The following is a 26,012-nucleotide window of genomic DNA, read 5'->3' as shown; positions in this document are numbered from 1 at the left end:
TAGTTTCTTATTTGTAGTTTTCGATTTGATTTTCTATTTTTAGCTCAGAATCCAATCTCCATTGTATGTTAGTCTAGGATTTCAAAATTCACCTTCAATCAAATATAGTTACAGCGCTAACCATGTAATTGGTGTACCAACATCCAATCAATGGTATTACTGCACTTTCGCACCACAATCTCTCTCGAGCTTACCCATTTTAAAAACATTTCCCCGCTTGCTGCGCGAGACTGTGTAGGCTAACGCCCAGTTTTAGGTGCGAAAGTGCAGTGCGCCCAATCAATTTGGTGTTTTTATTAACCAATGTTCTGAGAAGAATGATTTGTGCGGCCAAAAAATGGAGATAATTTAGACCTGTTTCTACCGAGATTTAAATACCGTATTTTCCTGCCAGAAACATGTCCTTTATAAAAAACAACCGATTTTAAATTATGATTTAAAAAAACCTAATTTATTCTGGTTTTATTTATTATTATATTATCATATATTATTATTTACAGATTATAAATTAGGCTACATCATGATTTTTGTTATAAATTATAAAAACCGGTTTCAACAAAACCTGTTCATTTGGAATTTCATAAACAGAACCTTATTGATTGAATCACTTGATTGCCCGCAGCAGAAACTGAACTCCAAGTACTAAACTCGTCAACTCTGTACACCATTATAATCTCTTTGCTTTGTTTGTTCCATCTGCAGAGTTCACCTGTCTACCAGACTGGTGTTTGCAATCTACAATTTTGAATGTTTTTTGCGTAGTTTATCATTTTTTTCTTTATTGTTGGATGGACTAACCAACGTATTTTGATCAATGTTATATAAATCCTCCTTCATCGTTCGCACCATATCACGATCCAATTTCCTCCCACCTGTAATCATCAAACATATATTATTATAATTGATTTCATGCTGAATGGTAGTGACCGCACAAGTGGAACTATACGAGAAGTTAATATCAGGTAAGGTATACTCTGTATATAAGCATTCCAGGCCGTTAGCAATACTGTAGATTCTCCCTCTTCATTTATGATGAGCCTCTAAAGTTTGGTTCTCACTAGCGACGCAACGTAACGCAACCGACGCAACGTAACAAAATGCCCTTCTAATAATTGTGTTTTCCCCCGCCTGCGTGAAATCAAACCTGTTATTTTTGCACTATTGCGTCGTCGGTTCCCACTTGTGATTACGCAATACATCACTTTGCCCTCCTCTCCCCTCCCCACTCGTACAACCAATAGATCAAACTACATTGTTGTGTTTAATTTTGTCCTAAATTAACTAACTGAACTGCATTTCTCTGTTTAATTTTGTCCTACAACTAACTAAACATGCATATCATTGCAATGTTTAATTTTGCTCTAAAACAACTAACTAAACTGCTCTGTTTAACTATGTCCTAACCACACTGAACTGCATTCGATTCCTCTGTTGTCCTACAACCAATAGATCAAACTACATTGTTGTCCTAAACAACTAAACTGAACTGCATTGCTTTTGCCCTAAACAACGTAACGAAGACACGTCTTATAAAGCTGTCTACAAAAAAATGTGATGTGGTCATATGGATATGATGATGTCATATCGCTACCATATTTGGGTATATCACTACCATATTTGTGCACAAATCACACTTTTTTTGTTAAACTAGTTTGATAGTGTAGACAGAGCTTTAGGCGCAACAACGCGACCAATCACGAACGTTCTGTATGTGACGTGATTCATGGCATCCTATACCTCCATGATCAAATTAGTCGCGCCTTTTGTTTTTTCACCCTTATTTTCGTTGCTTCCAAAAGTGGAAAAGTAATGCTTGGTTCCCACTAGAACGCAACGCAAGGACGTATACGCAACGCATCGCTTGTGATTGGTCAAATCGCTTAAGCTTGGTTCCCACTAGGAGGCAACGCAAGGACGTAAGCACAACGCAAGCGAGTTGACCAATCACACGCGATGGATTATTCGAACTGACACTTGTCATTGGTCAACCCGCTTGCGTTGCGTTTAGGTCCTTGCGTTACGTCCTAGTGGGAACCAAGCCTTACGTTTCGCTTGCGTCCTAGTGGGAACGAAAGCTTAATGAACAAATTGTAGATCTATCAGGTAAATCTACCTTGATTAATGTTTTTTTATGTTATGAAAATTTAAAAAAAAATCAATGTTTATTTATTGTTTTATCCAGTAAATTATACAACAGTTACAGTAAAAACCAGGGAAGAGTAAAAGCATGTTCCAACAACGGTATCTCATATGTCAAGGTATGGCTTCAACATTATAACTTATAAAATTATAACTTCACTTTATTACTTAACCTTGGTTCCTAACGCTACGCAAGCACGTAAGCGCAACGCAAGCGAGTTGACCAATCACAAGCGAAAAATCGGATAATCCATCGCTTGTGATTGGTTAAATTACTTACGTCGTTGCGTTACGTCCTAGTGGGAACGAATCTTTAATAATACATCGAGCGTATACGCGGCGCGCGCTTAAAGCTTGGTTCCCACTAGAACGCAACGCAAGCGAGTTGACCAATCACACGCGACTGTTCGAATAATCCATCGCTTGAGATTGGTCAAATCACGTTGCGTTGCGTTACGTCCTTGGATCAAACACGTCTGGAACTCCTATTGCAGCCAGTAATCAGCGCAAAATTGTGTTTTGACCTTACCTTGTAGGCCTACCCATGTGTGGACTGAGGCAAACGCCCTGTGCGTGAAATCAAACCTGCTATGTTTGCAGCACTGTTGCGTCGTCGGTTCTCACTTGTGGTTACGCAATACGAAACTTTGCGTCAATACGTCGCTGCGTTGCGTGCTTTAAGCGTGGTTCCCACTAGCGACGCAACGCAAGGACGTAACGCAATGCAAGTGAATTGACCAATCACAAGCGATGGCTTATTCGCTTGTGATTGCTAACTGTCTATAACTTCGCTTGTCATTGGTTAAAACGCTTGCGTTGCGTTTACGTCCTTGCGTTACGTTCTAGTGGGAACCAAGCTTTAGTAAGTGTTTAGTTTAGTTTAGCGACGCAACGTAACGCAACCTACGCAATACGGCACTTTGCGTCAATACGTCGCTGCGTTACGTTCTAGTGGGAACCACGCTTTAGTTTGTGTCACGCACGCCTAAGCAAGCGACGAGCTTTGGATTCCTACCTATGGCCTAGTCCAAGGGGGCGAGAGCCTGCGCCTCACAAAGTATAATGTAGGCTATAAATATTACATTAACATTTATATTATTGTTTTAATCAAGCAGTAGTGGATTCAACTCCAGTAACAATATTAAAGCTCAGCCTCTAGCAGATCTACATGTTCATATTAATGTAACAGCAGCATCGATATTAAGGTAGGCTTTAATTCATGGACTGTTGCTCCAAAAAGGTTATAGTAATAATAATACGAATTTTGATTGAATCAAATTACTTGCGTTGCGCTATCATAAGCTTGGTTCCCACTAGAACGTAACGAAAGGACGTAAACGCAACGCAAGCGTGTTAACCAGACAAGCGACAGTTCGAATAATCCATCGTTTGTGATTGGTCAATTCACTTACGTTGCGTTACGTCTTTGTGTTGCGTCTCTAGTGGGAACCAAGCATTAAGCTTGATTCCCACTAGCGACGCAACGTAACGCAACCTACGCAATACGGCACTTTGCGTCAATACGTCGCTGCGTTACGTTCTAGTGGGAACCACGCTTTAGTTTGTGTCACGCACGCCTAAGCAAGCGACGAAATTTGGATTCGAACCTACGACCTCACGATCAAAGTACAAATGTATTGTAACAAACTCAATGCATTCGTGGTGTGCACTTCTTTTGAATATAGATAACCTTGAACCAGTAATAATAAATAATTTATTAGGAAATGACACCTTTACATCGGTGGCACACACAGAAGTGGTGCATCCAAATTAACATAATACTGTACATCAAAACAATACATAATATGACGGATACAGGTTCTTAAACTATTTGCAAAAATATAAAAGAAAAATCATTATCAACATGGTAATACAGGTACTGTATTAAATTGTCCTACAGTATCATAGGTTTGAGTTGATAATTTAAAAAGGTATATAAAAATAAACATAAAATATATAGTAAAGAGTTTACATTACAAACCATTGTGTTTCAACATCAGGTACTGAAGACCTATAGTTGTTATCACAGGTGTATAAAATCATATATAAAAGCAACAATACAAAAGAAAAACAATCTATATATTGGGAGATTTAAGTTCTAACCGTTTCTCCCATGCAGCTCTTGTGTATTGTTTACAGTATTTACCCGTCATGTGTACTTTATTCAAAGATATAATTGTCCCCCGAACAAAATGTACATTGTATTCAATTTAATTTCCTTGTCAGGGATTTTATTCAGGCCTGCGGTACACCACGTATAATTATTATTATGAAAGAACTGTTGAGTTTCTCAATGGTTCGATCAATATGCTTTGATCGTCCTCATGAGTGACAATGCAGACCAGGAAGCTATAAATAAATAAAAATATAAGCGAAATAGTGTGTGATTCAGGCCCTTATATTTCACAAAAGTAAAAGATAATTAAAAAATGTATTATAGACCGGCAGCCCAGAGACATTTGGTTAGATGAGCTAGGTACCAATATCTGACTATTTAAGTGTTTTGGGGGTCACTTGAAGTCAATGAAAATGGGAGTCTGCCGGGTACCCCCTGCTGCGTCTAGACCGGGGGACCCCGAAAGGTGCTAAAAAATCGGCACCGGTTAGATGAGAGAGATACCACCTAATTTTACCACCATGGGATGCCCATTGGCATCCTTATACCAGTATCCCAAACGACAGACTTTTTGTCTGCTGCAATAGGCCCGCCAGACAGACGAGGGAGGGCCTAAAATGGGGCTAGCATAGATGAATGAGGTACCACTCAAAATTAATGCCAAATGAACAAGTTGTATTCATACAATACGAAATGGATAACAACAGACTAATTGTCTGCTGCACCGCAAGTGCCAGACACCCTAAAGTTAGACTAGACACCCCGCTTCCCCCAACTAGCCCAGCCTAGATATTGTAGATACCACCAGCAACCAATTTTATATGATTTAGCACAATGTAAGCAATACCAAATGACCTATTACAGACTATCTGTACACTGCTTTGGCCCTGGCAGACTCCTCTAAAGTTCGACTAGAGACCCCATTTACCCCAAGTACAGCCTACCTTAGATATTGTAATACCACCAGCAGCAAAAAAAACCCAAAACAACATGTTTAATTGAATAAAGTTTAACTTTAATCGAACTAACACAAAACAATTGAAAATATATCACCATTCTAAAGGGAAAATAGTTTAAGAGTTTCACTTAAAACTTATATAAGCCAAATAATAAATACTTTTCAATGCATGAGGTTGTTGGAATCTACCTAAAACATATTTTACTGACTAAACGCTGTAGTTTTACAGAAATAACTTTAAATACCTTTTTTCTAGGGACAGTACAACATACTGAACTATTTATAGGCCTACTGTAGTACTGTACAATTTTAAGTCAAAAAACGATCTGTTGCCCAATGCTTTTTAGAAGAGTAATAATAATAATTTGTAACATAATGTGGTTATTATGTACTATTAACATTTAAACATAATTCTGACCAAACCCAGTAGTATTAAATAAATAACCTTTACAATGAAAGTTTTGCCCAATGCTTTTAGGTAGATTCCAACAACCTCATACATTGAAAAGTATTTATTATTTGGCTTATATAAGTTTTAAGTGAAACTCTTAAACTATTTTCCCTTTAGAATGGTAATGGTCATTTTATCGTCATTGATGGGATATATTTTCAATTGTTTTGTGTTAGTTCGATTAAACATGTTGTTTTGTGGGTTTTTTTGCTGCTGGTAGTATCTACACTATCTAAGGTAGGCTATACTTGGGGTAAATGGGGTCTCTAGTCGAACTTTAGAGGGGTCAAGGCCAGGGCACATAACATTCATGATAAATGGCACCTCTAATTGGCCGGAAAAAAACACTCTCATGCAGCATCATGCTACCATTGAACAAAACGATCGTACTTTTTATCATTGTTGAAGGTTTTGATATTAGCCTTTATTGTTAAAACGACCTTCACAACCAAAATATTTGTTTGTAATAAATTTTTTTTAATGGAACGCTATAAAAATAATCCTCTGCTTCATCAGAGCATGAATACCTAATAACCAGACAAGAACGTATCTTTAGTAATTATTATTTATTTTACTATCAATCCATTTTCATATCACGCAATCCATTTTTCAACAATATAGTAGTATAACAATAACATTTTGATTGAATAGTGAGGGATTAGTTACAGTTTGACTTTAATAAACCATTGGTAATTTACTGAAAATCCAAAATGAACTTGTGTTATAATACAAACAATATTATTCAATCAAAGAAACGCTCTACTACACATGAGAAATAGATGTCGGTCGATAAACTTCTGACGTCGACTAAAACAACGACAATCAGCTAAATGTTAGTGATTTTATTTCATCTCTGGCTTGTTACATTTTTCATGACACATTACCGGACTTCCCCCTCCTCTCGAAATGAACTACAGTACAGATCTTCCCTATCTAGGCTCGTGTATGTAGCATACTACGCTATTCACAAATTACCCACGCATAGCAGTGTTACTAGAGCCATCACATATTATCTCTAATGGATCAATCATTCACACATGAATTCAAAAATTCATCGACAAACGAAATATAGCCTATATTCATTCCTTTTAAATATTAGGCATATTGCCAAGGCTAATAATCGATTTGTCCATAATTATTGCGTTTTGCCGGGGGTTTTTCATAATCTAAGGCCAATTTTTAGGCCAAATAATAATTGTGCGTATAGTTTTGTATTTCCGATGCGTGTAGTACCCTATTTATCTTCATTTCCGTACGTTCGTAAATATTAGGCCGAATTTCCGTAGTAATTTATAGACGTTCCGAAATTTGAACCGTGTTATACCGGTAGCAGAGCAAAGTTTGCTTCTTTCTGCAAATGTCCTATCATTATTTTCTTTGTTTTATTTGGAGTGTGGTTTAAAACAACACTTTTGTAAAGTTTATAGTGGATAAATAAAAATGAATTTTTGGAAATTGTGGTTTTAACATCTGACTTTATTTAGCATTTTTAAATGAATTAAAATTCCAAATTATACAATTTAACCTTTTGCTCAATATGTTTAAAGCAACAGCTTCATATTTTTTGTATAACTTTTTAAAATTATTAATTGATAATTAATTTACATTAATTGAGTACAGTTATTAGAATGTATTACCGTACCAAAAGTACCTTCATCGGGGACTTCCATGTGACGTTCGCATTGAACTTAAAACAATTTAAGTTAAGATGATGACGCGCGCGCGTTACATGCAGTGGCGTAATGCAGAAGCTTGAGGCCCCTGGTTTAGGGACGAAGTGGCCCCATCCAAGGAGGCCGTTTTTATGATTTTTCAACATATTTTAATGCCTTATTTCTCCTCCGGATCCTGCTCAGGGGCCCTTGTAAGCTCCGGGGGCCTTGGTGGTTTAGCTAGCCACCAGTGAGCGCTCATAGCCGTTACGCCACTGATTACGTGTCTATAAAGTCACGTAGTATATCATTTTATGATTATTTTTTATTAGATTTTGGAATACAACGAAGACACCATCGAGCGGTCTTTATCTACACGCCGTCGCCGCTTCAGCTTGTAAGAAGATTTCAATGTACGGGTTTTATCCCTTCAATCAGACGGAATCTGGCCATGCTCTGCCGTTTCATTATTACGAAAAAGGGTCATTTGAGAATAAACACAATATACCAGAAGAGTATATGAAATTAGTTGAATTTAATAGGTCAGGTGTGATAAGATTGGTTACCAAACAATGTAGGCCTACTACATAAAAGGACAGGGTTAGTATTTATGACGTCAGGGTGAGGGAACAAATTCTTGTGACAGTATTGGTTTGAATAGTCTGTCATTGTGGTTGGTTAAATTTATTGCGCGTACGTCCTTGTGGGGTGGGGAGCCAATTCTTGTGACCGTATTGGTTTGGATGATCTGTCATTATGATTGGTTGAATTCATTGCGCGTACGTCTTTGTGGGGTGGGGAACCAATTATTTTGACAGTATTGGTTTGGATGATCTGTCATTGTGATTGGTTGAATTCAGTGCGCTTACGTCCTTGTGGGATGGAGAACCAATTCTTGTGACGTATTAGTTTGGATGATCTGTCATTGTGATTGGTTGAATTCAGTGCGCGTACGTCCTTGTGGGGTGGGGAACCAATTCTTGTAACAGTATTAGTTCGGATATCAATGCTATCTATTATTAACGAGAAAAATATTAATAATAGGCAGACACATTTAAAAAAAACCAGAATTACACTCTCGATTAATTATGCTGGTTTCAGTTATTAAATCGTTTCATAATTTTTTTAATTTATAGCTAAACTATAATAACACAGTTATTTTTGTTTTTCATTTTAAATATATATTCACTTAAAAATGTTGATAGTTTTTAAATATACTTTATTTATGTATAAAGTTAAAGATATATTGTCCCCCTGAAAAAAATATTCTTTTTTATAAATTTTTGTTGCTGAATATGCTATTTTAATGTCACATAATAGTTACAACTTTGGCCAAAGATTGCATCGACAACAAAATTATTGAAACATTGTAATTTAAAGTAAAAAATATTCTATTTTTTTTATTTTGTAAGTGAAATCATTGTTTTTTTTATTTTTTTCGATGGAAAAATGGTCTATTTATCAAATCTTCGTGTTTTTGTGGGACAATACATCTTTAAGAAATATCATCAAGTACTGTGTTTGGTAATAAAGTTCACAATATTTCTTTTTATTTTATATTTGCATTCCACAAAATAAGAGAATAAACAATTAAAAAATATAAATAATTATGTCATTAGATCTATTCTTTGTTGTTGACACTATACCATCTATTTTTAGTCTTACTGGAGAAAATAAAAAACTACACATTTTATCATAAATTAACGAAGAAAAAATATACTTTACTTATAGAGAAAAATAAGTTTGATTTTGCCCCCAAAAAACATTAAAAAAAAGAAAATTAAAAAAAAGATCAAAGGGACCAAAATAGTTTAAATCAAGAAAAATGTTTTGAAACTAACAAATAATTGAATGCGAACAGAAGCAGATCAATACTACGATATTAGTTTCTTATTTGTAGTTTTCGATTTGATTTTCTATTTTTAGCTCAGAATCCAATCTCCATTGTATCTTAGTCTAGGATTTCAAAATTCACCTTCAATCAAATATAGTTACAGCGCTAACCATGTAATTGGTGTACCAACATCCAATCAATGGTATTACTGCACTTTCGCACCACAATCTCTCTCGAGCTTACCCATTTTAAAAACATTTCCCTGCTCGCTGCGCGAGACTGTGTAGTCTAACGCCCAGTTTTAGGTGCGAAAGTGCAGTAGCGCCCAATCAATTTGGTGTTTTTATTAACCAATGTTCTGAGAAGAATGATTTGTGCGGCCAAAAAATGGAGATAATTTAGACCTGTTTCTACCGAGATTTAAATACCGTATTTTCCTGCCAGAAACATGTCCTTTATAAAAAACAACCGATTTTAAATTATGATTTAAAAAAACCTAATTTATTCTGGTTTTATTTATTATTATATTATCATATATTATTATTTACAGATTATAAATTAGGCTACATCATGATTTTTGTTATAAATTATAAAAACCGGTTTCAACAAAACCTGTTCATTTGGAATTTCATAAACAGAACCTTATTGATTGAATCACTTAATTGCCCGCAGCAGAAACTGAACTCCAAGTACTAAACTCGTCAACTCTGTACACCATTATAATCTCTTTCCTTTGTTTGTTCCATCTGCAGAGTTCACCAGTCTAGCAGACTGGTGTTTGCAATCTACAATTTTGAATGTTTTTTGCGTAGTTTATCAATTTTTTCTTTATTGTTGGATGGACTAACCAACGTATTTTGATCAATATTATATAAATTCTCCTTCATCGTTCGCACCATATCACGATCCAATTTCCTCCCACCTGTAATCATCAAACATATATTATTATAATTGATTTCATACTGAATGGTAGTGACCGCACAAGTGGAAAATATAGCAATGATTTTAACAAACAAAATATGAATTATTCATATTTCTGTTTATGTTAAAATCCTTAAGCTCTGTCTACACTATCAAACTAGTTTTGCTATATTTACTGTACCAATTCCATGTTCTACATAGTGTACTGTAAAGCTCTGTCTACACTATCAAACTAGTTTGAAAAAAAAAAGTGTGATGTGCCCAAAGAAATGTGAAATGTTATTTTAAACTGTTGTATATTTTTGTGTTACTTTTTCTGTATTTAAGTTTATTTCATATTTACACTTTAGGGGGTCGGAGAGTCACTCGATAGTGTTTTGTTTCACTTTTTGACAATCCCGTCTACCCCCTAAAGTGCTATGTACCTTGTGATTTTTATTATTTATAAAAGACGAAATATATGAAATGAAATATGGTAGTGATGACATCATCATGTCCATATATGGGCACATCACATTTGTTGTCACATAAAGTTTGATAGTGTAGACAAAGCTTTGTGGATTATGTATACACAACCATGTTGAAAATAGCAGCAGGAATACCACTTTGCTTGTCAGGTTTGAGAACTAATGCAGATTAACTAACAATTCATAATGATGTTTGCCTCTATTGTCAAAAAACTACTGGCTTGTTTTACGAAGGGAAGTATTGTGTTTCCTTCCAGCTGTGTATGTACGCTGGGATTGATATAGGCATTTACTTACCAATACATTTCTTTGCAATAGATTTAGATGTCAATATTAGGTTATTGACTTCATCGACCTCGTCAACAATATCAGCTTCCAAGCACTGAGGTCCGGTAAATCGTTTGCCAAACAAAATGGCGTCACGTGCTACTTTGTTTGATTTCAATCGCAATCTTTAAATAAAAGAATCAATCATCATACAATTTCTTTTCATTATTTTATCTTTAAACAAGAAACATTAAAGATGGTCCCACTGAAAAAATGATTTTTTACATTTTTTTTCTTGAATATGCCATTTTAATGTCACATAATAGTTATCCACTTTGAGAGCAAAATTGAATCCAAAAAAAATTTATTTACCTAAAAAAACTATAATTTAAGCAAAAAATAGTCAAATTGGATGGATGGATTTTTGGTTGAATTTGACCATTTATTGTGTCATTTTATATGAGAAAACATGATTTTTTCCATTTTTTTTTCTACGGATGTGATTAACTTTATTGAAACTACAAAATAACCTATTCAAAGTCTGATTTAATTAATCTTCATTTTTCATGTTTTTGGGGGACAATACATCTTTAATGTGCTTTGCCACTAAAAACTCAATATTGAAGTGGAGCTGTAGATTGGTGGTTTAGATGCTTGGCTACCAATCTTAGTGTCCTGGGTCAAAATCCTGTCAGATGAAGGGGTTTTTTTCTTATGACAGAACAACTCCACTCCCAATAATACTTTATTTGTGTAGAGCATCTTGTGTATATGTTTGTCTCTGTGATTATTTACTTAACTTGTTTATGTATGCAAATATTTAGCAAGCGTTTTGTTGGATAATCATACACACTGTTTATTTATTGTTATTATTTGTTACTGCCTCATAAATCTGTAAAGGTTTTTGAAGCAAAATTGGACAAGTATTGGTCAAAATGTTATCCATTTTAATACCATGTTGGGATTCAAAGCATAACTGATTATGGGTCAAAAGAGGCAATTTAGCCTATGTTGTATATACCCACACACAATAAGTTTCAAAGTAAAATCATACATTATTGCAGTACAAATATAGTATTGTTGATCCAAAATGGAGCTATAACATTTTTTTATTTTTTATTTTATAGCTTTATGTTCTAAATTACATTTCAATCACAATATTTAAGTTTTGCTCAAAAGAAACATTCTTTCTTAAAGTACTCCCAATTATTTATTTTATTGTTTTGTTTGTAAATATTATTTAAATTTTCCATGTTTCTTTTAAACAAATTTTCTGTTTTGTTTCTGGACCACATTTTGTGATTGCTACAGATTCAAACCGGGTGAATAGTCAATTATTATTATTACTTCAGCAGTCATAAAATAATTATCAAACAAAATATTGCAAACAACCTATACTGTATACTGTACATTACACCATACACAGTATTGCAGTCTAGTACCGATGAATAAAAGCAATTTTTATCACGAATTTGATCACCTATCATCATAAAACAGTCTTTTCTGAGAATTTGTACCTGTGTCATTTATCTATCTCGGCTTACTGTATATACAGTGTGTAAAGTAAACTATGTTTAAATAAATAAAAAACATCTGTTTGCATGGAGAAATTTTGATAGAAAGACAGTTGTTGATTAATTTATTCAGTCAAAATGAATAATACATACTTAAATACAACAAACTCTGTATATAATTATTTTCGTTAAACATTTCATACGTACGTGTGTGACGTTACAAAATGGCATAAAATTCTATATTGCAAGATTCTACTCATCCCATGCATAATGTATTTGAGGTGTTACGTAGGTGGTAGATGTTACCGGTCCATCATCTCTCGTACAAATAGGTTTCATAAAAGCTTTTATCCAGCTACCATTGGGGCACTGAATGCTTGTCAGTATACCGTATGAGTGATGTGAAACTTTGTAATTGTTAGTTGTTCTAAAATCTGTTTTTGTATATCTCAAAGCAAATATAATTTCTATGTATATTTTATATGCAAATTACAATAAATGGAAGTAATTTTCCACTGATGAATGAATGAATAAAAAGAAAAAAGAATTTTATAAAATACAGTTAAAAGCAGAATAGACATTTAAAATCAATCTATCAATTTTTGCGATTGAATGCAGAAAAGCTAAATCGCAATAGAACTCTGAGAAACCGGAATGTAACTCTGATAGATCGCAATGTAACTCTAATATATCGCAATATAACTCTGATAGATCGCAATATAACCGGGGGCAGTCGCAGAGACTCCAGGGCTGTAGACACTGAGTATTTGAGCAAGCAAATTGTTAAATGACACCCCTAGATGGCCGCAAATGGTACTCTCGCACGTAAAAGTCATGATAAATTGCACCTCTAGTTCGCCGGAAATGTCACTCACTCTATAGTGCGCTAGCAAACAGAGGATTGTAGCCTATATTATTCCGCCGGTAATAAAACATACGCGACTAAAAATATAGGATAACATTTTTTTTCGTTCACAGGGAAGTCCCCGATGAAGGTACTTCTGGTACGGTAATACATTCAAATAACTATACTCAATTAATGTAAATTTTTTTAAAAGTTGCTGCAGCTATATTATATTGAGCAAAACGTGAAGTTGTATTATTTTGAATTAAATGCTAAATAAAGCCAGATGTTAAAAGCACAATTTCCAAAATTCATTTTTATTTATCCACTATAAACTTTACAAAAGTGTTTAAACCACACTCCAAAATAAAACAAATGATAGGACATTTGCAGAAAGATGCAAACTTTGCTCTGCTACCGGTATAACGCGGTTCAAATTTCGGAATGTCCATAAATTACTACGGAAATTCGGCCTAATATTTACGGACGTACGGAAGTGAAGATAAATAGGGTACTACACGCATCGGAAATACAAAACTATACGCACAATTATGATTTGGCCTAAAAATTGGCCTTAGTTAGATTATGGAAAACCCCCGACAAAACGCAATAATTATGGACAAATAGACCGGCAGCCCAGAGACATTTGGTTAGATGAGCTAGGTACCAATATCTGACTATTTAAGTGTGTTGGGGGTCACTTGAAGTCAATGAAAATGGGAGTCTGTCGGGTACCCCCTGCTGCGTCTAGACCGGGGGGACCCCGAAAGGTGCTAAAAAATCGGCACCGGTTAGATGAGAGATACCACCTAATTTTACCACCATGGGATGCCCATTGGCATCCTTATACCAGTATCACAAACGACAGACATTTTGTCTGCTGCAATAGGCCCGCCAGACCCCCCGAGGGAGGGCCTAAAATGGGGCTAGCATAGATGAGTGAGGTACCACTCAAAATTAATGCCAAATGAACAAGTTGTGTTCATACAATACTAAATGGATAACAACAGACTAATTTTCTGCTGCACTGCAAGTGCCAGACACCCTAAAGTTAGACTACAGACCCCCCTTCCCCCAACTAGCCCAGCTTAGATATTGTAGATACCACCAGCAATGTTATATGATTTAGCACATTGTAAGAAATACCAAATGACCTATTACAGACTATCTGTACACTGCCTTGGCCCTGGCAGACCCCTCTAAAGTTAGACTAGAGACCCCCCCTTTCCTCAACTAGCCCAGCTTAGATATTGTAGATACCACCAGCAACCAATGTTATATGATTTAGCACATTGTAAGCAATACCAAATGATCTATTATAGACTATCTGTACACTGCCTTGGCCCTGGCAGACCCCTCTAAAGTTAGACTAGAGACCCCACTTTCCCCAACTAGCCCATTGTAGATACCACCAGCAACCAATGTTATATGATTTAGCACATTGTAAGCAATACCAAATGACCTATTACAGATTATCTGTACACTGCCTTGGCCCTGGCAGACCCCTCTAAAGTTCGACTAGAGACCCCATTTACCCCAAGTATAGCCTACCTTTTTGTAGATACCACCAGCAGCAAAAAAACCCCACTAAACAACATGTTTAATTGAATAAAGTTTAACTTTAATCGAACTAACACAAAACAATTGAAAATATATCCCATCAATGACGATAAAATGACCATTACCATTCTAAAGGGAAAATAGTTTAAGAGTTTCACTTAAAACTTATATAAGCCAAATTAGGGACAGTACAACATACTGAACTATTTATAGGCCTACTGTACTGTACAATTTTAAGTAAAAAAATATTTACTTTAACATATACGTTAACTTATAATTCAAATGTTTATTATTATAGTCAATATATAATAAATAAATAATAATCCAATATTACATTTTTATAATAGGCACTAAATTAACAATATAAATAATAAATCTGATGAAGAATATAAGTTCCACTTGAAACTTATTGGGTTGGATATATATAAAATAGGGTAATTCGCCTCTTCAGACCCACAATTAGTTATGCCACCGAAACGTTTGAATTGTAAATAACATCAATCAAACCATATGGCCCAGTATCGATATTATTGAAAGGTAGTGTACAAAAACTAAACGCCAATTGTTCTAGGTGCAACATTATGGGGTAGCTTCTGTGAATTGCCTGATGAAAACGGATTGACAACAAGTAATGCATCAACAACATAGTAATAGGCCTGATAAAGCATGTATGGGACTTTTATATAACGTGTCATTTAAAACACCGATTAAAACACAGACAATACGAGTTGTGAATTTTAAAACGTTTAAACCATTGGTGTTAGAAAAATTTATGCAAAACAATTATTCTACAATAACAGGAACACTTGTTACCCATGGATAGGTGTCAATTTTCCCCTGATGAATGAGAACATCTTCTGCATTATACTTCTTTATTTTTTCACATTATTTATATTATCATTCGAGTGGTTCATTGTAAAGTATATTGCAATACACTGTACTGAACAAGTTAAGTACGACAGTATACATTAACTCTGATTCCATTTCAGTTTTTCTCTCTTGACAATTAGCATTTATTCAATTCAAGTTTATTTTTCTTTTCACAGTTGAAAAAAAAATGTTGACGAATAAAGTTAATCTTTGTCAATAAATAAGATAACAACAATATGAACAAATTAAGATGCCAAAATCCTAAAAAGAAAACGATGAGATGGGCTGCCCAGAAACAGATACATAATATACAATATTGTATTCACCATTTTATCCAAACATATAAACTAAATCTTACTATGAATAGGCCTAATATATACATTTTGATTTAGAAAAATGATAAGCTATCTTTAACAATAGGTCTATAGTTCTTAATGTTATAGCTAGTACATTGGTTAAACATTACTAAAAATAATACTTTTGCCAGGAACATACAAACAAATTGTTTGTTATTATCAATATAACTTAATTGTATTCTATTTATTCTTGGTTATCATACAAATACTTTATATACAGAATGATGACCAAAGACGATACATTATAATAATGAGCGAATCTCTCTGTCTCCAAACATTCTGTTCTGCATATATACAGTAACACAATTGTAAACAGTTTTTCTAAAAAATTGTTTTTAAACATAATTTCTTTTTGAAATGGCAAGACAACAGTATGGTTTTATTTAATTAATATACATTATAGCCTAACAGTTAAAGCCCCCTTCCCTACGTTTTTTAGATCTAATTTAAGATCACAAACTATATTTAATGTAAAAATAATACTATATGGTCTTATTGCGATAACTTTTTTCGTCGTTAAACGGTTAAAAATGTGAAAAATAAGTCGATTCTAATAATTATAGCGGCCCGCTATAAATCCCAAAATGCATTGCTCGCGGATTGATATTTTTGTTTTTCACCTGTAATTCGCCCACTTTTCGATCGATTGTGAGGCCAAAACAAATGGAAGACTCCTAACTTTTCAGCGAAAATACTGGGTTTTCCCCAATTTGTATCAACGGAGTCTGGCAAAAATAGAAAGACAATTAATGCAGCAACTATACAACGCCAGGCTAGGTATATAGCTAGCGTACGATGTTCGTACGTTACCGATGTTTACCAGCTAGGCCTACAAAACTAAGCCTAGCTAGGCTAGGCCTAAGACCGTCCACGAGAGGTCGATCGCCGCGAGCTACTTAGGTAGTGCATTGTTTCTCACTTTTTATCATAATTTACCATAAAACGTACATTTAAGACAAGGAATGACATGGTTTAATGTTTTTAAAGTGATATATATGTATTATTTTCCAAAAAACGTCCAAAATTGCAGGGAAGGGGTCTTTAAACAATGAATGTATTTATTTATGATGACTTACGAATGCATTCCTGCTAAGACACAGTTACTAGTATTTATGTAAGAAATGCACTCATCACTTTTGATCCAATGTGTACCTCTGTAACTTAACTATATTCATTAACAAGATCAAGTCCACAATAATTAATAATTAATTAACAAAAAGTTAGTTAATATGTTTCTTTTAGCCACAACTCATGTGTAAATATCATCTGTGTTGATTACCATACATATTAGGGTCCACAATCAGGATACAGTGAGCATTTTGGATTTTGCGGTGCAGCAGACAATTAGTCTGTTGTTATCCATTTAGTATTGTATGAACACAACTTGTTCATTTGGCATTAATTTTGAGTGGTACCTCACTCACTATGCTAGCCCCATTTTAGGCCCTCCCTCGGGGGGTCTGGCGGGCCTATTGCAGCAGACAAAAAGTCTGTCGTTTGTGATACTGGTATAAGGATGCCAATGGGCATCCCATGGTGGTAAAATTAGGTGGTATCTCTCTCATCTAACCGGTGCCGATTTTTTAGCACCTTTCGGGGTCCCCCCGGTCTAGACGCAGCAGGGGGTACCCGGCAGACTCCCATTTTCATTGACTTCAAGTGACCCCCAACACACTTAAATAGTCAGATATTGGTACCTAGCTCATCTAACCAAATGTCTCTGGGCTGCCTGTCTAAAAGCGATTATTAGCCTTGGCAATATGCCTAATATTTAAAAGGAATGAATATAGACTATAATTTGTTTGTAGATGAATTTTTTTTTTTGACGCAAAGTTCATGTGTGAATGCTTGATCTATTAGAGGTAATCTGTGATGGTGCTAGTAACACTGCTATGCGTGGGTAATTTGTGAATGACGTAGTAGGCTACATACACGAGCCTAGATAGGGAAGATCTGTACTGCCGTTCATTCCGAGAGGAAGGGGAAGTCCGGTAATGTGTCATGATAATGTAACAAGCCAGAGATGAAATAAAATCATGAATACATTTAGCTGATTGTCGTTGTGATAGAAGTTTATCGACCGACATCTATTTCTTATGTGTAGTAGAGCATTTCTTAATAATTATTTTGTTTGTATTATAACATAAAGTACATTTTGGATTTTCAGTAAATTGAAAAAGGTTAGGCTTACAAATGGTTTATTCAAATTCAACACTGTAACCAATCCCTCAATTATTTATATTAATATTAGGCCTTTACTGTTTTGTTGAAAAATGGATTGCATGATAAGAAAATTGATTGATAGTAAAATTAAACAAAGATACGTTCTTATCTGATTATTAGGTATTCATGCAGTGATAAAGCGGAAGATTATTTTTGTAGCATTCCATTTAAAATAAATTTTGTTACAATTTTAACAATTAGGCTAACATCAAAACATTCAGCAATGATAAAATGCCCTGCAACTCTGTAACTACTTTATGACTAAGCCTAACAAGTTTTGGGTCCGTAAATTATGGAAAAACGCAATAATTATGAACAAATCGACAACCCATATGATGGGTTTTTCCCGAACACAGTGTGTGTTGGTCTCCTGTCGTACCTCTCATCAGGAGAGAGATACATCTCCCTGCTCTCATGACACGCACACCACAAGCAACTAGTCAATCAGAAATTCATTCTGTGCATGCTCAGAAACCTATCTACATTTATCTGTGGGTGGTATAGTAGGCCTATTGGTGACTGCTGTTCATTCTGCCAATTTACAAATATTCTCTTCCAGACTGGACTTCTATAACGTATAAATATGGATATTGTATACGATTAAATAGGACCCCTGATAACTCTGATAGATCGCAATATAACTCTGATAGATCACAATGTAATCTGATAGATCGCAATATACACCTATTGACGACACATTACAATTTATTGAAAGTACTATTAAATAATATTAAGTTCTTACTTGGCTAACTGTATCATAAAAGGTGAAAACTGTAGTTTGAGGTCGATTTCAGGCAGGCAGAGCCATCCACGGTCCTTACGCATCACACGATAATCAAAGGCAAACGCTAGAAGGGCACCTCCTGCAAAAGCGTGACCTGTCGTCGTCAGAAAAAATAGAAAATTAGTCAATTCAATCAATTTATTTTTTAATCATAAAAAACAAAAGATTATTTATTATTTGTTGTGCCCAAATATGGTAGTGATATGCCCAAATATGGTATAGACCGGCAGCCCAGAGACATTTGGTTAGATGAGCTAGGTACCAATATCTGACTATTTAAGTGTGTTGGGGGTCTGGGAGTCTGCCGGGTACCCCCTGCTGCGTCTAGACCGGGGGGACCCCGAAAGGTGCTAAAAAATCGGCACCGGTTAGATGAGAGAGATACCACCTAATTTTACCACCATGGGATGTCCATTGGCATCCTTATACCAGTATCACAAACGACAGACTTTTTGTCTGCTGCAATAGGCCCGCCAGACCCTCCGAGGGAGGGCCTAAAATGGGGCTAGCATAGATGAGTGAGGTACCACTCAAAATTAATGCCAAATGAACAAGTTGTGTTCATACAATACGAAATGGATAACAACAGACTAATTGTCTGCTGCACCGCAAGTGCCAGACACCCTAAAGTTAGACTAGAGACCACGCTTCCCCAACTAGCCGAGCCTAGATATTGTAGATACCACCAGCAACCAATTTTATATGATTTAGCACAATGTAAGCAATACCAAATGACCTATTACAGACTATCTGTACACTGCCTTGGCCCTTGCAGACTCCTCTAAAGTTAGACTAGCGACCCCCCTTTCCCCAACTAGCCCAGCTTAGATATTGTAGATACCACCAGCAACCAATGTTATATGATTTAGCACATTGTAAGCAATACCAAATGACCTATTACAGACTATCTGTACACTGCCTTGGCCCTGGTAGACTCCTCTAAAGTTCGACCAGAGACCCCATTTACCCCAAGTATAGCCTACCTTAGATATTGTAGATACCACCAGCAGCAAAAAAAACCCAAAACAACATGTTTAATTGAATAAAGTTTAACTTTAATCAAACTATAACACAAAACAATTGAAAATATATCCCATCAATGAAGATAAAATGACCATTACCATTCTAAAGGGAAAACTATAAGCCAAATAATGGAATCTACCTAAAACATATTTTACTGACTAAACGCTGTAGTTTTACAGAAATAACTTTAAATACCTTTTTTCTAGGGACAGTACAACATACTGAACTATTTATAGGCCTTCTGTACATACAATTTTAAGTAAAAAAAAAACGATCTGTTGCCCAATGCTTTTTAGAAGAGTATAATAATAATACCGTAATTAGGTTATATGCATTATCATGCATATAACCTCTTGATTCTGTCAAAATCTTTATTAGGTTATATGCATGATATGCATATAACCTCTTGATTCTGTCAGGATCTTTATTTATTTATTCTTTCCTTAGCACTATTTTGTCCGTGAATTATCTTGGCATCAGTTTCATCTAGCTAAGTCAATTTTTTAGAGTATATTCCTTATGGCCAGGAATCGATGTGGTTATGTTTTCACGGTGCGCAATCATAAATTACGCGGTCGCGCGATTTAATGAAATCACGTTTGTAATCATATCTTCACAAGCATGAATCACTTTTAAACAAAATTTGGTACTCATAAATTTCAGGTCATATTTCATCATATGGCAATATAATTACGTGCGTAGCGCATATAACGCATGCGTACGCGCGCTTAAAAGTTTTAAACTTGTCAAAATTTATTTTCGATGAAATTAGAGTACGTTTCAGGCAATTTTAAGCGTTTAAAAAATTGCCACGAGTGCGCAGAATTTTGCACGCGCACTGCGCGTTAAACGTTAATGCGCACTATTTTTGCCCGATTTCTGTTTTACAACCTTTCTTTAATAATATCATCATATTTGATTCACTTTTCAACTCGAAATTGCGTTATACAAGCACGTCAAAAGTGACAGGCTACGCACGTATAAGTTAACAAAATAGTGAAAATATGCTAAATTTTAAAATTAATATATATCGTCAGAATGCTGGGGAACACCTATTTTTTATTTCATTTTCTTGAAGTGTATGTATCATATGTATGATTTATTATCAAATTAAGAGAACAAAAGTTGATTAAGTCATCATTAATTGCATATTGAATTTAAAAAAATTAATTATGACAATCAATCAAATTATAACATTTTCTTGGGCCGAAATAACAAACTTAACATTAACTTTCTTCCTTAAGAAGTTCATATATTAAAGTTAAAAGTATATAGTTTGACAGTGCATCATTTTTTAAAATTTTTAAAGATGTCATCATAGTAAAACATTATAATTCATTGCGGTATGTAATAATCTATCTGCACCAAAGTGGTTACTGCATAGTAAATACACGGAGGAATCTTTCCATAACTTTAGTCAGTTGTGTATGGCTCGGTGGTCTTTGCTCGTGTCTATAGCATTCAAGGTACCGAGTTCGAGTCTCACCTTGGGAAACGAAACGAAATAAGATTTCTTTTTATTATCCGTATTGTTTGTTCAATTGTATTTCTTAGTGTATAGATTATACACATGATTTATAATGAAATCTAAATAAAAACACAAATGTGGTTTATGACATTATATACGCAGAAGGATTATGATACCGGCTATTGTATTTGCGTTAGCAAGATCCTATAATATATTATAATTAACTAACAATTCTGAGAAAATCAATCAATCAATATATCTTAAATCAATCAATTATCTTTATTTAAATCAATGCATATAACCTATAATTCGTCATAGTGACGAATTAAATCTAGTTTGTAACATAATGTGGTTATTACTATTAATAACATTTAAACATAATTCTGACCAAACCCAGTAGTATTAAATAAATAACCTAATAAAAGTTTTCTTTTTATTTAAATATTTCTTTGTTATATTATATTATATATAATGTACTGTAAAACTGTAGTTGTAGCCAAATTAGAAGAGTATATTAATATATTTTCAACAAGTACTGTAGCCCAATGCTTATTACAGTATATAGATTATACTAATTTTGTTTAAGTACCTTTTTTAATAGATACAGTACTACATATCTATCCCAATGCTTATTAGAAGAGTATATTAATCATTATTTTGAACAAAGTTTGTGTATTAAATAAATAACTTTTACAATAAAAGTACTGTAACCCAATGCTGATTAAAATAGTATATTTAATATTTTTATAATGGAATCTACTATTAACAATAAAATATGTTTAGATGTACATATTACTGACCAAACTCGGTAAAAGTATTAAAAGTATTTATAATAATTATTGTGTTTAATATATTTTTTTTCTCTCTCGAAATACTGGATATTACTATTTAAACGTATATGTTAAGGTAAATATTATATTGTAGCCCTTGCTGCATTAGTGAGAGTTGGATAATTGTATTGACATGGACATATAAACATTTATATTAAATAAAAAGCATAAAAACGGTATAACGGGAGAATTATGAATTATTCTGTAAATTTCTAATTTCTAAAAACAGAACACTGTCAGTGTCATCGCTCCATTCGGCCCAGAACTTATATCATCTTCGTTGGTTTCGCTAACACTCACAGGTACATCTTCAAAAAGGTTTTCGGGTAATGCCGATTCTGGAAACCAGTTTATTGTAAAAGTTATTTATTTAATACACAAACTTTGTTCAAAATAATGATTAATATACTCTTCTAATAAGCATTGGGCTAGTTATGTAGTACTGATCTATTAAAAAAGGTAATTTAAAATTAGTATAATCTTTTATTATAAGCATTGGGCTACAGTACTTGTTGAAAATATATTAATATACTCTTCTAATTAAGAATTTGGCTACAACTACTGTTTTTTACTTACAAATTGTATAATGTTGCCGAGAGTAGCTCTGCTAACTTCTCTGGCTGTTTTACTTTATCGTTTTGATTTAGCTTTTCGCTTTTTTTTGTATCCATTCAGATCCAGCCACTGATACCCACAGTATTGTCATTTTTCAGTAATTTTCCTTTGGATTTATATGTATATAAAACAAAGAAATATTTAAATAAAAAGAAAACTTTCATTGTAAAGGTTATTTATTTAATACTACTGGGTTTGGTCAGAATTATGTTTAAATGTTAATAGTACATAATAACCACATTATGTTACAAATAATTATTATACTCTTCTAAAAAGCATTGGGCAAAACTTTCATTGTAAAGGTTATTTATTTAATACTACTGGGTTTGGTCAAAATTATGTTTAAATGTTAATAGTACATAATAACCACATTATGTTACAAATTATTATTATACTCTTCTAAAAAGTATTGGGCAACAGATGGTTTTTTAACTTAAAATTGTACAGTACTACAGTAGGCCTATAAATAGTTCAGTATGTTGTACTGTCCCTAGAAAAAAGGTATTTAAAGTTATTTCTGTAAAACTACAGTGTTTAGTCAGTAAAATATGTTTTAGGTAGATTCCAACAATCTCATGCATTGAAAAGTATTTATTATTTGGCTTTTATATAAGTTTTAAGTGAAACTCTTAAACTATTTTCCCTTTAGACTGGTAAAGGTAATTTTATAGCCTAATTGTTAAAACGACCTTCACAACCAAAATATTTCTTTGTATTAATTTTTTTTTAAATGGAACACTATAAAAATAATCCTCTGCTTCATCAGAGCATGAATACCTAATAACCAGACAAGAACGTATCTTTATTACGTTTTACTATCAATCCATTTTCATATCACGCAATCCATTTTTCAACAATATAGTAGTATAACAATAACATTTTGATTGAATAGTGAGGGATTAGTTACAGTTTTACTTTGAATAAACCATTGGTAATTTACTGAAAATCCAAAATGAACTTGTGTTATAATACAAACAATATTATTCAATCAAAGAAAAGCTCTACTACACATGAGAAATAGATGTCGGTCGATAAACTTCTGACGACGACTAAAACAACGACAATCAGCTAAATGTTAGTGATTTTATTTCATCTCTGGCTTGTTACATTTTTCATGACACATTACCGGACTTCCCCCTCCTCTCGCAATGAACTACAGTACAGATCTTCCCTATCTAGGCTCGTGTATGTAGCATACTACGCTATTCACAAATTACCCATGCATAGCAGTGTTACTAGAGCCATCACAGATTACCTCTAATGGATCAATCATTCACACATGGATTCAAAAATTCATCGACAAACGAAATATAGCCTATATTCATTCCTTTTAAATATTAGGCATATTGCCAAGGCTAATAATAATGGTCTCTAGTCTAACTTTAGGGTGTCTGGTACTTGCGGTGCAGCAGACAATTAGTCAGTAGTTATCCATTTAGTATTGTATGAACACAACTTGTTCATTTGGCATTAATTTTGAGTGGTACCTCACTCATCTATGCTATTTTAGGCCCTCCCTCGGGGGGTCTGGCGGGCCTATTGCAGCAGACAAAAAGTCTGTCGTTTGTGATACTGGTATAAGGATGCCAATGGGCATCCCATGGTGGTAAAATTAGGTGGTATCTCTCTCATCTAACCGGTGCCGATTTTTTAGCACCTTTCGGAGTCCCCCGGTCTAGACGCAGCAGGGGGTACCCGGCAGACTCCCATTTTCTTTGACTTCAAGTGACCACCAACACACTTAAATAGTCAGATATTGGTACCTAGCTCATCTAACCAAATGTCTCTGGGCTGCCTGTCTAGTAGTGATGTGACATCATCCTGTCCATATATGGGCACATTTTCTTGTCACATAAAGTTTGATAGTGTAGACAGAACAAAAGAAAATTTCATACCATTAATTGCAGCAACTGTTGGCATTGGGAAAAGTAATATTTGAAGTAAAACGTCTCGATAATTCTCAACACAATCATTGACGTCTTCGAGCGTAGACTCGCTCATCCATTTCAGATCTAAACCATTGCTGAAGAACTTGCCATTTCCGGTAACAATCAATGCCTTTGTGTCCGGGTTACTATAGAAATTAAATAAATTTAAATCAATTTTTCTTCATCAATGAGTTTATAAGACAAAATAAGACTTTTCTTGAGGTCCAAAAAGGATCCAAATTCTGTTTTAGTATTGACAACACAATTGGAATACCAAGATTCCTATACAGTATTTGGAGTTATTAAAGTCTGTAGTAATAAAAAATAAGAATGAGGTGTTTGGGGGCAAAAATTACATATTTAACCCATTTGAGACCAAATGGTTCATGGATAATAAAATAATATTTAACAAAAAATGGGTTATAAGTATATTAGAATTTATAATATTAATCATCTTTCAAAATGAAAATAAATGTATATGATTTTGCCTGGCTTGAATACATCATTGGGCTAATGACATGATCAAGTTTTTCTTCAGTTCAATCCAATTAGTCTACCAAGCCGGTAATGGATTTTACGCATATTTAAATACTTGATTATTAATATCTATACTATATTTATGTTAATCCATTTAACTTTCTTCAAGTTCAATATTATTAAATAATTTAATATAGCCCTACTTTACTGCATGTTGGCAAAATAATTAAAGAATATTAAATTAATCCATACTAGATTCTGTAACTGTAACATTAGGCATTTATTATTATAAAAAAAATATATATAATTAAATCAAGAAAGTGTAACATGATTCAAGTAGGATGTTAGCCCGTTGTTAAGTTCAAAGTCCTGCCTTACACAGGCCTGTTGTCAGGTGATACACCATCTTTCCCAGGTACGCCGAAAAGGGAAAAAAATTATGATTATGATATGACGAAAACCTACCCTAAAACAACTTCTAAGCAGTGTTTTAGTGCTTTACATGAATAACTATTAAATCTATTTTCACCATAATTCATATTAAGAATCGCAAACTCTTTATCAAAGGAAACATTATAACATTTACTGGCATATAGTTGGCCAGAGGTACTGGTGGCTGAAGCCATGTCGACTCGAGCGTTTCCACCCTCTATAATTTATACCAAACTTTAAAATTCAACTCCTTGAACTTATAGAGGGCGTAAACTAAACTTAA

At 34.1% G+C, this 26,012-nt stretch overlaps 2 protein-coding genes across 3 annotated transcripts in view; one reads left to right on the top strand and one right to left on the bottom strand.

Annotated features, from left to right (window-relative positions):
* The window catches only part of LOC144849637 (uncharacterized), a 123,173-nt gene that overhangs the window by 93,702 nt on the left and 3,459 nt on the right, over positions 1-26,012 (top strand). The window lies entirely within an intron of this gene.
* LOC144849641 (uncharacterized) lies at positions 285-25,933 on the bottom strand. 2 transcript variants are annotated; one of them, XM_078706621.1, is made up of 6 exons: positions 25,763-25,933; positions 24,788-24,966; positions 18,915-19,050; positions 10,836-10,990; positions 9,903-10,072; positions 285-726 (listed from the first exon to the last, which is right to left on the bottom strand). In XM_078706621.1, the coding sequence occupies exons 1-5, from the start codon at positions 25,921-25,923 to the stop codon at positions 9,936-9,938; spliced, it is 768 nt and encodes a 255-aa protein (XP_078562747.1). In that variant the 5' UTR covers positions 25,924-25,933; the 3' UTR covers positions 285-726; positions 9,903-9,935. The 2 variants fall into 2 exon arrangements, with proteins under 2 accessions (XP_078562747.1, XP_078562749.1); XM_078706623.1 differs by lacking the exon at positions 9,903-10,072 and having other exon boundaries at positions 285-872.

The sequence above is a fragment of the Antedon bifida genome, chromosome 8, assembly GCF_963402885.1.
Source record: "Antedon bifida chromosome 8, ecAntBifi1.1, whole genome shotgun sequence".
NCBI lineage: Eukaryota > Metazoa > Echinodermata > Crinoidea > Comatulida > Antedonidae > Antedon > Antedon bifida.
Note: the sequence above shows the minus strand (reverse complement) of the source record. Positions and strands in the feature narration are given on the sequence as shown.

Coding starts and splice junctions, on each gene's coding strand:
- LOC144849641 (XM_078706621.1), bottom strand. CDS start 25,923: ATGGCTTCAGCCACCAGTACCTCTGGCCAACTATATGCCAGTAAATGT. Junction 24,967..25,762: donor TGCTTAGAAGTTGTTTTAGG/GTAGGTTTTCGT, acceptor TAATTTCTATAG/TAACCCGGACACAAAGGCAT. Junction 19,051..24,787: donor AACAGTTGCTGCAATTAATG/GTATGAAATTTT, acceptor TGACGACGACAG/GTCACGCTTTTGCAGGAGGT.